The sequence below is a fragment of the Panthera tigris genome, chromosome X (genome assembly GCF_018350195.1).
Source record: "Panthera tigris isolate Pti1 chromosome X, P.tigris_Pti1_mat1.1, whole genome shotgun sequence".
In the NCBI taxonomy this organism is placed as follows: Eukaryota; Metazoa; Chordata; class Mammalia; order Carnivora; family Felidae; genus Panthera; species Panthera tigris.
Window position 1 is genome coordinate 52,778,816 of NC_056677.1, and position 14,084 is coordinate 52,792,899.

The following is a 14,084-nucleotide window of genomic DNA, read 5'->3' on the forward strand; positions in this document are numbered from 1 at the left end:
TCTCAAGTCTCAGGCATCCCTTTACCCAGGAAGCAGGCATTAGAAACCTAGGATTTCAGAGGCTCATGAAGGATTTCATAGTTCCACATTGTCTTTAACCTTAATGTCGCTGCTCTTCTCTGCAGATTCTGGGTTGCTCCAGATTATCTGACCAGTGTGGTGGCATTAGCAGAAACTTTCATGCACATTTAAACATGGATTCTGTAGGGATTTTTGAGTGGAATTAGGAAGAGCCACCAGAATTTTCCTTATGAAGCCCCTGTACTCTCTCTGTAACCCCTTTGTTATTGAAAGTGTAGCAAGGCTCAGCCACATCAACATCTACTTGGGAACTTATTAGAAAGTCAGAATCTGAGACCCTACCCCAGATCTACTGACTCAGAGTCTGCATCTTAAGATGCTAGGTGATCAGTTCTCCAAAGAAGCCACCAGGCACATGAAAACATCCTTAGTCTATTAGGGAAATGCAAATCAAAACTACAATGAGGTAGCACTTGATAACTCACTAATATAGAATAAGTAAATAAATCAATACAGAAAATAATAGCATTGTCAAGCATGTGGAGAAATTGAAACTCATGTAAATTACTGGTAGAAATGTAAAATGTTTCAGCTACCATGGAAAATAGTTTGGTGGTTTCTCAAAAGATGTAACATAGAATTACCACATGAGGGGCACCTGGGTCGCTCAGTCGGTTGACTCTCTGACCTCTGCTCAGGTCATGATCTTGCGGTTCATGGGTTCAAGCCCTGCATTGGATCCTGTGCTGACAGTTCAGAGCCTGGATCCTGCCACAGATTCTGTATCTCCTTCTCTCTCTCTACCCCTCCCGTGCTAACAATATGTCTCTCTCCCTCTCAAAAATAAATATTTAAAAAAATTAAAAAATAAACAGAATTATCATATGATCCCACAACTCCACTACTAGGTATATACTCAAAAGCGTTGAAAAGAGTACATGTGGGTCGCCAGGGTGGCTCAGTCAGGTAAGCATCTGACTCTACACTAAGAGCGTGGAGCCTCCTTGGGATTCTCCCTCTCTCCCTCTCTCCCTCTCTCTCTGCCCCTCCCCTACTCACACTTTCTCTCTCTTTCCCTCAAAAGTAAATAAACTTAAAGAGTACATGTACACAAGTGTTCATATCCAAAAGGTAGAAACAGTCCAAATGCCCAACCAATGAATGGATACACAAATTGTACAACCATACAATGGAATATTATTCAGCTCTAAAAAGGAATGAAGTACTGATACATATTGCAATGTTTATGAACCTCTGTAACATTATGCTAAGTGAAAGAAACCAGACACAAAGTTCACATACTGTATGATCCCATTTATATGAAATATCTAGAATAGATAAATCTGTAGAGGCAGAATGCAAGTTGGTAGTTATTAGGGGCTATGGGGAGGAGAGATAGGAAGAGACTTGGTTAATGGGTATAGGCTTTTGTTTTGGAGTGATGAAAATGTTTTTGAACTAGATAGAAGTGGCAAATATACAACATTGTGAATGTACTAAATGCCACCAAATTGTTTGGTTTATAATGGTTACTATTATATGAATTTCACCTCAATAGGTTTATTTAAAAAATGAGATCCCAGGTGATTGCTATACATTTCAAGGTTTGAGAGCACTGCTCTAGTAGGTACTCTGTCATAAAGAGTTTGGAACCTCAAGAAGCTTCTAATATAAATCAGTTCATGTCTGAGACGTTAGACACCATGGTTCTTATTCAAAAAAATTTTACTGAGATTGGGGGCAGTTCACAGAGCTGGATCTGACAGTAACCTTCCCTCAAGGACCTTATTTATAGTCTTGTAGGATAAAGAGAAAAAAAAAAACAGTATGTACATAACTGTTGAAGGTACAAAGGCTGGGTCATCTTTTCACTCAATAATTATTGAGCAGTGAAAAAAAAACACAAAAATATCTGCTCTCAGGAAGCTGATATTCTAGTGGGAAGAGGCAGAACAAATAAGCAAATTAAACAGTATGTGAGATGGTAAGAAGTGATGTGGAGAAAAATAATAAAGAGGAAAGATGGGGAGAAGGATAGGACAAGTATTCTGAGGGCCCAGAAAAAGAAAAGACATCTAGGCTAGAGTGAGAAGGCAACCTCTTTAAAGAGGTATTGGGACAAGAAAAAGTGAATACTTGTTCTAGATTCGCAACACATTCTGGGGAAAAAAAGAGCCTACAGCTGGGCTTCAGAGGGCAAGCAGAGTTAGGCCTAAGGACTGATACCCTAGCCATAGAGATTATTGGACTTGAAGCACAGTATCCTAGCAGAGTCAAAACTTGACTCCCTATGAGGTAGACAAGGCAGGACAAATAGGCCATTTTACAGATGTGATACTGAGAACAAGAACAAAGAAGTAACATAGCTAAGGTTACCCACTGGTTACCCATTGGTTACTAGTAGAGCTGAGAGTCCAGGTTGGATCTCCTGACTCAGGGACGAACTGACAGGGTCCTGAGTATACTGGCCCACATGGGGCTATGATGTGAAGACAAAAATGTGGAGATAAGGCAATGTGTTCCCAACTCACAAGCCCTAAGTGTGGTAGGGGCTGAGGGTCAAGAGCAAGGGAGACTTGGGGCCTTTCCATGTAACCTTGATATACTATTCCATCCTTTCTCTGTTCTTAGTGCTTTGCTGGAAAATGAGAAGAAGAAGCGTGAGATGGCAGAAAAGGAGAAGGAGAAGATCGAACGGGAAAAGGAGGAACTGATGGAGAAACTGAAACAGATTGAGGAACAGACTAAGAAGGCTCAGCATGGTGAGGCTTAGAGTCATTTTTGAGACTGGGTTTTCCTAGAGCCTGACTTTATGAGCTGGAGACCATTCTGCCTGAGCTGCAGACTCAGGCTGTATAATCCATATATGGCTACAGATAGATGAAAGATTGGGCAAGAGGAAGAGTGCCTAGAACTTTCTGCCAGCTGTGCTCTAGGGTGAAGCATCTCCAGAAAGGAAACTAGGTATTTCTTCTTCATATCTGCACTCTTCACCACTTTTCCCCCTTCTTTTCTTTCCAGAACTGGAAGAACAGACCCGCAGGGCTCTGGAGCTTGAGCAGGAGCGGAAGCGTGCCCAGAGTGAGGCTGAAAAACTAGCCAAAGAGCGTCAAGAAGCTGAAGAGGCCAAGGAAGCCCTGTTGCAGGCCTCTCAGGATCAGAAGAAGACCCAGGAACAGCTGGTAAAGCTACCAAATGGGCCAGGATTGTGGTACCTGAATTTTCTTCTCTGTCTGCCTACCTATTCACAGTTACCCTTGCCTGCAGGGCTGGCTTCTTCCAGCAGGGTGCCAGTGTATGGACCCCCAGCAGATGGCTTATTCAGAAGCAAGATGCAAAGTCATTGGTGTGGCCCAGAAATCTTTGCAAACTGTCTTCCATAACTCTTACTTTTATTCTACTTTCTTCTTAGCCCTTGGGTATCTGAGCTGATGACCTGACAAAGGAAAGGGAGGGAGGAAGGAAGCAAAGGGATTTACACTTAATTGACTGCCTGTGTGTTACAAGCTATGCTCGTGACTTTTCCTTTCCCCTTATTTTCTTATTTCCTCTCCAATAACCCTATGAGGTTAACCCATATGGATACTATGCCCAGATAAGAAAATTAGGGCTCAGGGAGGTTTAAGAGACTTGTCAAAGGTCACACAATGTCACTGAATAAGGATGAGAACCCATTTTTGCCTCTCTTTGAAGGGTTTGCTCTCTAAATCATATGTAAGACTATATGTCTATGCATTTATCAGGGAGGAGGGTTAGCATCCTTACTTTTATCATGTTTCCAAGGGTTCTGTGACTCAGAAATTAAGAACCTGTGGCCCAAATTCCTTGATATATGTTCTTCCCTTGTACTGTTTGGAATGAGAGTGCAGGAACTAAGACCTAGTTAGCAGAGGGAAGTTTCCTCTAGGATATCTGTCCAAGGTATGAGGGTGTGCATAAGCTTTTTCCCTTGTTCAGATCGTCTTGTGACACTACAGTGTCTTTCCTATACTTGTCCTGGGAGGAGTCTTAGTGGAAACCCTGAGCATTCTAGGAAAACAGGAAAGGTTCTGGTACTTTAGGTAGTGACACAGTGATCTCCAAAGCTTTATGGAGGCCCTAACTATGCAGTGGGCAGTAGGTGTATGTAAGAGAGATTGAGAGGGAGAGGGATAGAGGGAAGGAGGGAGAGGGGGAGAGAGGAAAGAGAGAGAGAGAGAAAAAGAGATAGATGAGGAAGAGAGAAATGACATGTTTGTCTTTAGGAGGTCTATAGTCTAGATGGGGATCTCTGACTTATATGGAAATTATTTGGAGTTAAAGAATAGTAGATCTGAGAATAGGAGTGGTCTTCCAGGCTTCCTGGAGGAGGTGTGGTAAAAAGAGTCTCCAGAACAGCAAGCAAGTGGAACAGCAGGTTCCCTATTTGTTCCCCAGGAGAACTGGTGTTGAAGATACCTGGGGCCTGAGGACCAGAAGGCTCAGCTCTCACAACCTTCCAATTTATCCATAGGCCTTAGAAATGGCAGAGTTGACAGCTCGAATCTCCCAGCTGGAGATGGCCCGACAGAAGAAGGAAAGTGAAGCTGTGGAATGGCAGCAGAAGGTGAGACACAGTGCCCAGAGCAAAGCATTATGGCAAAGAGTACTATATGAATAAGTTTCAGTTCCTTAGATTCCTCAGATTTGGGCTCCTTACCCCTTCCATCCCTCCTTGACAGCAGGCATCATGGGAGAAAGAGCTCGAGGCTTTCTCAAATACTTCCCAGAATTCTCTAATACACCAGGACGTTAGTAAATTGCTCCTTATTATACAGCTGCTGAAACTGAAGACAGACAAAGTGACTTGGGCTACCTGGTGCCTGCCTCCTTCTGGGCCATTCTATGCACATGTAGGATGCCACAAGTTAGCCTGGTCTGACTGCTGGTCTTTCTTTCCCTCTGTTACTGGACAGGCTCAGATGGTACAAGAAGATTTGGAGAAGACCCGTGCTGAGTTGAAGACTGCTATGAGTACACCTCATGTAGCCGAGCCTGCTGAGAATGAGCAGGATGAGCAGGATGAGAATGGGGCAGAGGCCAGTGCTGACCTGCGGGCTGATGCCATGGCCAAGGACCGCAGTGAGGAGGAACGTACCACTGAGGCAGAGAAGAATGAGCGTGTGCAGAAGCATCTGAAGGTATCTAGGCAGGGCCAAAGGGTCAAAGATACCATGTGCATTCTCTAGATCATCATGGGAGTTAGGTAGAGGAGCCTGTCTCAGTGGAGCGTGGGAGGCTGAGCCTTTCTCTAACAAGAGCTTTAATGGTAGGCACTCATCACTTAGTCATCAGACCTGGCCCCCTATTCCTTGTTTTTTTCTTTTTGCCACATACTCCATTTAACTTTTGTATTCAGAAAATACCCCGACCCGATTTCTACCATTATTCTACTCTTAGAGAATACCTGCCATCAATCAGTTGGTCCCCTAAGTTTGTGGGGGGTTTGTTTTATTTTTGCTCCACTGCAGTCCCAACAGGGCTGAAAATGGTCCTCAACAAATGTGTGTGTGTGTGTGTGTGTGTGTGTGTGTGTGTTAGTGTATATAGAAAGAGAGGGGTGAATGTGTGTGGAGGGGGGTTAGAGAGAGAGAATCTGCTTAAGGGAAGGTAAAGTTAGATCAAGCCATTAACCCCTCATCCCCTTACACCTGCACAGGCCCTCACTTCAGAACTGGCCAATGCCCGCGATGAGTCCAAGAAGACTGCCAATGACATGATACATGCTGAAAACATGCGACTTGGCCGAGACAAATACAAGACCTTGCGTCAGATCCGGCAGGGCAATACCAAGCAGCGCATCGATGAATTTGAGTCGATGTAATGGTCACCCCAACTGTAGGGACCCCTCCTCCCTTCTTCCTTGCCCCCACACTCTTTTACTCTTGCCTAACTCACACTGTGCTGAAGCCACTAACTAGAACAGCCCTGGAGTCATGCCAAGCATTCAGTGTAGCCATGGGACCAAACCTAGCCCCTCAGCTCCCACTCACTTCCTTGGACAAGTAAATGGCCCACAATGGTGCCAATTGGACCCTCTTTCCCTCTGTCCCATTTAATATAGCTTACAGGAAAAGACCACTTCCCTAGCCCAGAGGCACTTCGCACTTGATTTGAGAAATACCCCCTCATTTACTGTTGTTCTGTAGGGGTGAAGTGTGGTATTGGTTGAAAAATAACCCCCACATCCCTGCCACAGACTGCCTTCCTTTTCAGGGTCCTGTGATTTGCAGAAAATCACATGGTTTAGGAAAGGAGGCACGGCCCTGAGTATATGCTCTAGGATGTCAAATGACCTAGGGTTAGCCCTTCCAATTCCCATTTCTTCTAGAGTTATTTAGGCTTTATAATGATTGGAAGCTAAAAAGATGTTCATTCTTCTCTATGCCTTCCAGATGGGGCCTGTTACAAACTCAGTTCTAGTAAGTTTTATCCCTGAGTTTAGGAATTCAGTTTCTCCCCATGGTGAGATGGCAGGAGACAGTACCTTCAAGAGACTTCACCAATGTTTTAGAAGGCTGTTGGCCATTCACTTCAGGCAAGGCTGGATAGGAGAGCCTACCCTAATGTTTTATAGGAGCCTAGGCTTGTTTCAAGTGAGCTTTATGGGCGGAAAATGTATTATTCTGAGTTCCTTCCTTCATGAGATCTGCCCCTCCCCACTCCAACCCCCAAATTCCCTCCAGCTAGAATGGTAGGGATGGTTACCCAAAAACCTAGCCAGTCCCATCCAGCACTCTTGCCAAAGGGAGGAAATGTTCACACTGGGCTTCAGTATTTTTTCTTCCAGGGTTCTAAGGTCACTTCTTTCATCAGAGCTTCCATCAGAGCTATGTGGGCCACCATTCCTGCTTCAGGGCCATCCATGCCTTAGTATGGTGAGCTCTGGAGCTTGATGCCAGTTGGTTCAATTGGTGAGTGGGTAGAAGATGCTGAGTGTGGTGAGAAAAGCCTTCAGCCTGGATCCCACTGTTTACTTGACCCCCTGAGATCCCTAATAGCTCCTTTCCCTCACCCCCTCCAAGGTGATGAATGGGCCCTGCTTCTGTTTAACAAACCTCTACCCAAGTCTTGCCCCAGCTGTGCTGCCCCTTGAAGTTGTAAACCAGAGAGCTGTTGGGGTCTCTGGTCTGGTCCCTTCTACACTCCAACCTCTTTCTTTCAACCCAGGATTAACCTCCCCTTCCTCTATGTTTCATGTGTGCTCTTTTTTTTTTTTTTACAAGTATTATATATTCTAGTGGCATCTAATTCAATATTGATTTCTGTGTTTCTTGCTAATGCACTCTTAGAAGATATTAGTCTTGAGGCAGGATCATTTTGGCCTCATTCCCTTACCATCCCCACACCTGGGAAGCATCTATTATATTATTAAAGAATATTTTGCCAGAAACATTATTGCAAGAAGCTTTCAGTATTAGTGATATCACCTGTCACTATAGGTCCTAAAGTCCCTTCTTAAAATACTTGGTGTTTGTTTCATTGTTTTTATTTTGCCTTCTCCCAAGAGTTCAGTTCCCAAGGGGTTATACTGTCCTTCCATGCAATGCCCCTAGCCCAGAGCCCTTGGCTTTGATCCCTCCCTGACTTCATTCTGACTGACCTTGGGGAGTCATGTGCATTTCTGTGAATTATATTGACACTCTCTTGGTGATATGCCCTATACTAGCTAAATTCAAACCTGAAATTGTAGGGCAGTTTAGCTGCCTTAAGGGCAATAACCCATTCACAGGGAGGCTGGGAAGAAAGGTTAGATTTTGTATTTAGGTTTTTGTGTGTATGTGTATTTTGGGGGGTTTTAAAAAAAATTTGGAGGGGTTTATGCTCAACTCATGTTCTGTTTCAGTGCCAATAAAAGTTAGGAAGACTTCTCTGTGACTTCATATTTTGTTGTAGTATGTATGAGTGGGTGGTTGTAAGATACTTCACTGTAATTTACATTCTGTAGACCACCTTCCAATCCTGGTCTCATTTCATACTCATTTCACTCCTATGGAGAGTGGATATTACCATCCTCATTTTAGGAAGGAAGCAATGGACTTGAAAAAACACTACCCAAGTGACAAGACTGTCTGACTTAATTGCCTACACAGTTTCCAGGACTACAGGTCTTTTCCAGTGTAGGTGGGCCCTGAATTGATAATGGGATGCTCCTGGGCTCACTTGGACTTGGGGCTTTGGAATTTCTTGTGAAGGGTCACTAGACTCCTCCTGGGATAGTCAGGCCCTGTCCTGCTTCCTTACTGGGAAGTACTCCAGGCTTGCCAATTTCCTACTACTTATTGCAGTTCCAATAAAGGTCAGAGAAATTACCTTGAACTCTGTTGCAAAAGGCAGTGAGGAGTGGAGTGTGAAGTGAAGATGGAGTGTATATATGTACAAAAGCTGTTGGGAAGTACTTTGTTGCTTATGAAACATGTCAATTTTATAACCTAAATGTAGTTATGCTAGTTTTACAGATGAGGAAACAGACCCAGGTAAGACTTCCAGGCTGTCTTGAACCTAGCACACTGTCTCATTTACCAGTCTCCTTCTTGGCGAACCACACTTGCACAGAAAAGTAAACCATGGGGGCGCCTGAGTGGCTCAGTTGGTTAAGCATCCGACTTCAGCTCAGGTCATGATCTCACGGTCCGTGAGTTCGAGGCCCGCGTCAGGCTCTGTGCTGACAGCTCAGAGCCTGGAGCCTGTTTCAGATTCTGTGTCTCCCTCTCTCTCTGACCCTCCCCCGTTCATGCTGTCTCTCCCTGTCTCAAAAATAAGTAAATGTTAAAAAAATTTAAAAAAAGAAAAGTAAACCATGTATTATGTGGGCTTTAAATCCTTCACAAGAAAACTTTCAGCCAGTGGTGCCTAAATTGGTCTGCACATTGGAATTGTAAAAGTTGTTTTAAAAGACCAGACCTCATCCTCAGATAAAATTACAATCTCTAGTAGTGGGATACAGCCATCAGTATATTTGATGATTCCAATGAGTAGCCAGACTTGGGAACCACTGCTCTGAGGACATACTATTTTTTAACTTTTTTTTTTATTTTTAAATTTTATTTTAATTCCAGTATAGTTAACATACAGTTATATTAGTTTCAGGTGTACCATACAGTGATTCAACAATTCCATACATAACCCAGTAGTCATCACAGCAAGTGCACTCTATCAATGTCACCAATTTCACCCATCTTCCCTTTGCAATGTTATTGCAAATGGAAAAATTTCATTCCTTTTTATTGCTGAATAATAGTCCATTATATGGTAGGAAACACAAAAGCAGCAAAAATGAATATTTATCTAAAAAATCGATCTCACAAAATAAAAGGATATAAAATATGACAGTATATACCCAAAATTTAGGGAGGAGAGGAATAAAGAATGAGTTCAAACTTAAACAACCATCAACTTAATATAGACTGCTATATGCAGAAGAATTTACACTCAAACCTAATGGTAACCATATATCAAAAATGGAAAGAATAAAGAGAATGAAATCCAAATATATTACCAAAGAAAACCAGGAAACTGAAGAGAAAGACAAGAAATAATCAGAGAAAATCTTCAACCACAAAAGAAATAATATAATAATAAATACATATGTATCAATAATGTTGAAAGCAAGTGAACTAAATGCTCCAATAAAAAGACATAGGATGACAGAATATATATATATATATATATATAGAATATATATATATATATAGAATATATATATATATATAACAAGCTCTATATGCCACCTACAAAAGACTCATTTTACATCAAAAAACACCTGAAGATTCAAAGTGAGGGGGTTGAGAAACATCTTGCTAATGGAGGTCGAATAAAAGCTGTAGTAACAATACTTATATTGAACTTAGATTAAAAAAAATTAATGTTTATTTGTTTTTGAGACTGTGAACAAGAGAGGGGCAGACAGAGAGGGAAACACAGAATCTGAAACAGGCTCCAGGCTCTGAGCTATCAGCACAGAGCCTGACGCAGGGCTCAAACCCACAAACTGTGAGATCATGACCTGAGCTGAAGTCAGACGCTTAACCGACTGAACCACCCAGGCGCCCCTGAACATAGTAGATTTTAAAACAAAGTAACAAGAGATAAAGAAGGGCACTATCATAACTATTAGGACAATTCATCAAGCAGATATAACAAATGTAAATACTTATGCACCCAACATGGAGGCACCCAAATACATAAAACAGTTAATAACAAACATAAAAGAATGAATTGATAATGACACCATAATAGTAGGGGACTTTAACATCCTAATTACATCAATAGAGCCTCTAAGAATATAAACAAGAAAACAGTGGATTTGAATGACTCACTGGACCAGGTGGACTTAACATATATCTAAAACAGTTCATCTGAAAACAGCAGAATACACATTCTTTTCAAGTACACAGAACATTCTCCAGACTAGATCACATATTAGAACACAAAACAAGCTTCAACAAACTCAAGAAGATTGTAGTCATACCATACACTTTTTCTGATCAAAACACTACGAAACTAAAAGTCAACCACAAGAAAACATCAGGAAATCCCACAAATACATGGAGGTTAAATAACACGCTACTAAACAATGAATGGGTCAACCAGGAAATGATATAAAAATTACATAGAAACAAATGAAAATGAAAACACAATGGTCCAAAACTATTGGAATGCAGCAAGTGTGGTCTAATATGGAAGTTTATAGTAATACAAGCAAAACTCAAGAAGAAAGAAAAATCTCAAATAACTTACCTAAGCTTACACCTAAAGGAGCTAGAGAAAGAACAACAAACAAAAGGTAAAAACAGTATAATTAAGGAAATAATAAATTTTGGAACACAAATAAATGATATAGAAAGTAAAAATACAGAGGGAAGATGGCGGCATAGGAGGACGCTGGGCTCACCACGCGTCCTGCTGATCACTTAGATTCCACCTACACCTGCCTAAATAACCTAGAAAACCTCCAGAGGATTAGCAGAAAGGAGTCTCCAGAGCCAAGCGCAGATGAGAGGCCCACGGAAGAGGGTAGGAAGGGCGGAGAGGCGGTGCACGCTACACGGACTGGCAGGAGGGAGCCGGAGCAGAGGGGCAGCCTGCCGGCCAAGCAGAGCCCCCTAGTCTGGCTTGCAAAAGCATAGGGGCCGGAAAGAGTGTGTTCCGACAGCAAGTGGGACTTGACATCTGGAAGGTTATAAGCTAACAGCTCTGCTCAGAAAGCGGGAGGCTGGAGGACAAAGGGAGGGAGAGGTGTTGAGCCCCGGGACGACAGAGGTCAGCTTGGCAGGGAACAAAGGCGACATCTCCTTCGCCCATCCCCCAGCCAAAATCCCAAAGGGAACCAGTTCCTGCCAGGGAACTTGCTTACTCCGCGCAAATACCCAACACTGTGCTTCTGCGGAGCCAACCCTCTGGCAGCGGGTCTGACTCCCTCCCGCTGCCACACAGCCCCTCCTGAAGTGGATCACCTAAGGAGAAGAGAGCTAAGCCGGCCCTTCCTGCCCCCGTGCACCTTGCCTACCGACCCCAGCTAATACGCCAGATCCCCAGCAACACAAGCCTGGCAGTGTGCAAGTAGCCCAGACGGGCCACGCCACCCCACAGTGAATCCCGCCCCTAGGAGAGGGGAAGAGAAGGCACACACCAGTCTGACTGTGGCCCCAGCGGTGGGCTGGGGGCACACATCAGGCCTGACTGCAGCCCCGCCCACCAACTCCAGTTATACACCACAGCACGGGGGAAGTGCCCTGCAGGTCCCCCACACCACTCCAGGGACTATCCAAAATGACCAAACGGAAGAATTCCCCTCAGAAGAATCTCCAGGATAACAGCCAATGAACTGATCAAAAAGGATTTAAATAATATAACAGAAAATGAATTTAGAATAATAGTCATAAAATTAATCGCTGGGCTTGAAAACAGTATAGAGGACAGCAGAGAATCTCTTGCTACAGAGATCAAGGGACTAAGGCACAGTCAGGAGGAGCTGAAAAACGCTTTAAACGAAATGCAAAACAAAATGGAAATGACGACAGCTCGGATTGAAGAGGCAGAGGAGAGAATAGGTGAACTAGAAGATAAAGTTACGGAAAAAGAGGAAGCTGAGAAAAAGAGAGATAAAAAAGTCCAGGAGTATGAGGGGAAAATTAGAGAACTAAGTGATGCACTAAAGAGAAATAATCGACGCATAATAGGTATTCCAGAGGAGGAAGAGAGAGGGAAAGGTGCTGAAGGGGTACTTGAAGAAATAACAGCTGAGACTTCCCTGAACTGGGGAAGGAAAAAGGCATTGAAATCCAAGAGGCACAGAGAACTCCCTTCAGACGTAACTTGAATCGATCTTCTGCACGACATATCACAGTGAAACTGGCAAAATACAAGGATAAAGAGAAAATTCTGAAAGCACCAAGGGGTAAACGTGCCCTAACATATAAATGGAGACCTATAAGACTCCTGACTGATCTCTCTTTTGAAACTTGGCAGGCCAGAAAGGATTGGCACAAGATCTTTAATGTGCTGAACAGGAAAAATGTGCAGCCGAGAATCCTTTATCCAGCAAGTCTGTCATTTAGAATAGAAGGGGAGATAAAGGTCTTCCCAAACAAACAAAAACTGAAGGAATTTGTCACCACTAAACCCGCCCCACAAGAGATCCTAAGGGGGATCCTGTGAGACAAAGTACCAGAGACATCACTACAAGCATAAATCATACAGACATCACAATGACTCTAAACCCATATCTTTCTATAATACTGAATGTAAATGGATTAAATGCGCCAACCAAAAGACATAGTGTATCAGAATGGATAAAAAAAACAAGACCCATCTATTTGCTGTCTACAAGAGACTCATTCTAGATCTGAGGACACCTTTAGGTTGAGAGTGAGGGGATGGAGAACTATTTATCATGCTACTGGAAGCCAAAAGAAAGCTGGAGTAGCCATACTTATATCAGACAAACTAGACTTTAAATTAAAGGCTGTAACAAGAGATGAAGAAGGGAATTATATAATAATTACAGGGTCTATCCACCAGGAAGAGCTAACAATTATAAATGTCTATGTGCCGAATACCAGAGCTCCCAAATATATAAAACAATTACTCATAAACATAAGCAACCTTATTGATAAGAATGTGGTAATTGCAGGGGACTTTAATACCCCACTTACAGAAATGGATAGATCATCTAGACACATGGTCAATAAAGAAACAAGGGCCCTGAATGACACATTGGATCAGATGGACTTGACAGATATATTTAGAACTCTGCATCCCAAAGCAACAGAATATACTTTCTTCTCGAGTGCACATGGAACATTCTCCAAGATAGATCATATACTGGGTGGCAAAACAGCCCTTCATAAGTATACAAGAATTGAAATTATACCATGCATACTTTCAGACCACAATGCTATGAAGCTTGAAATCAAACACAGGAAAAAGTCTGGAAAACCTCCAAAAGCATGGAGGTTAAAAAACGCCCTACTAAAGAATGAGTGGGTCAAACAGGCAATTAGAGAAGAAATTAAAAAATATATGGAAACAAACGAAAATGAAAATACAACAATCCCAACGCTTTGGGACGCAGCAAAGGCAGTCCTGAGAGGAAAATACATCGCAATCCAGGCCTAGCTCAAGAAACAAGAAAAATCCCAAATACACAATCTAATAGCACACCTAAAGTAACTAGAAGCAGAACAGCAAAGGCAGCCTAAACCCAGCAGAAGAAGAGAAATAATAAAGACCAGAGCAGAAATAAACAATATAGAATCTAAAAAACCGGTAGAGCAGATCAACGAAACCAAGAGTTGGTTTTTTGAAAAAATGAACAAAATTGACAAACTTCTAGCCAGGCTTCTCGAAAAGAAAAGGGAGATGACCCAAATAGATAAAATCATGAATGAAAATGGAATTATTACAACCAATCCCTCAGAGATACAAAGAATTTGCAGGGAATACTATGAAAAATTATATGCCAACAAATTGGACAACCTGGAAGAAATGGACAAATTCCTAAACACCCACACTCTTCCAAAACTCAATCAGGAGGAAATAGA

The 14,084-nt window shown here is 42.5% G+C and overlaps 1 protein-coding gene across 1 annotated transcript in view; it reads left to right on the forward strand.

The window, feature by feature from the left end:
- The window catches only part of MSN (moesin), a 64,846-nt gene extending 56,937 nt beyond the window's left edge, over positions 1 to 7,909 (forward strand). The window contains exons 9-13 of the mRNA XM_007094653.3: positions 2,653 to 2,783; positions 3,043 to 3,203; positions 4,514 to 4,606; positions 4,956 to 5,180; positions 5,699 to 7,909. Of these exons, the coding sequence (XP_007094715.1) occupies positions 2,653 to 2,783; positions 3,043 to 3,203; positions 4,514 to 4,606; positions 4,956 to 5,180; positions 5,699 to 5,863 (775 nt within the window). The 3' untranslated portion in view covers positions 5,864 to 7,909. The remainder of the gene's footprint in view (positions 1 to 2,652; positions 2,784 to 3,042; positions 3,204 to 4,513; positions 4,607 to 4,955; positions 5,181 to 5,698) is intronic.
- Positions 7,910 to 14,084: the final 6,175 nt, after the last annotated feature.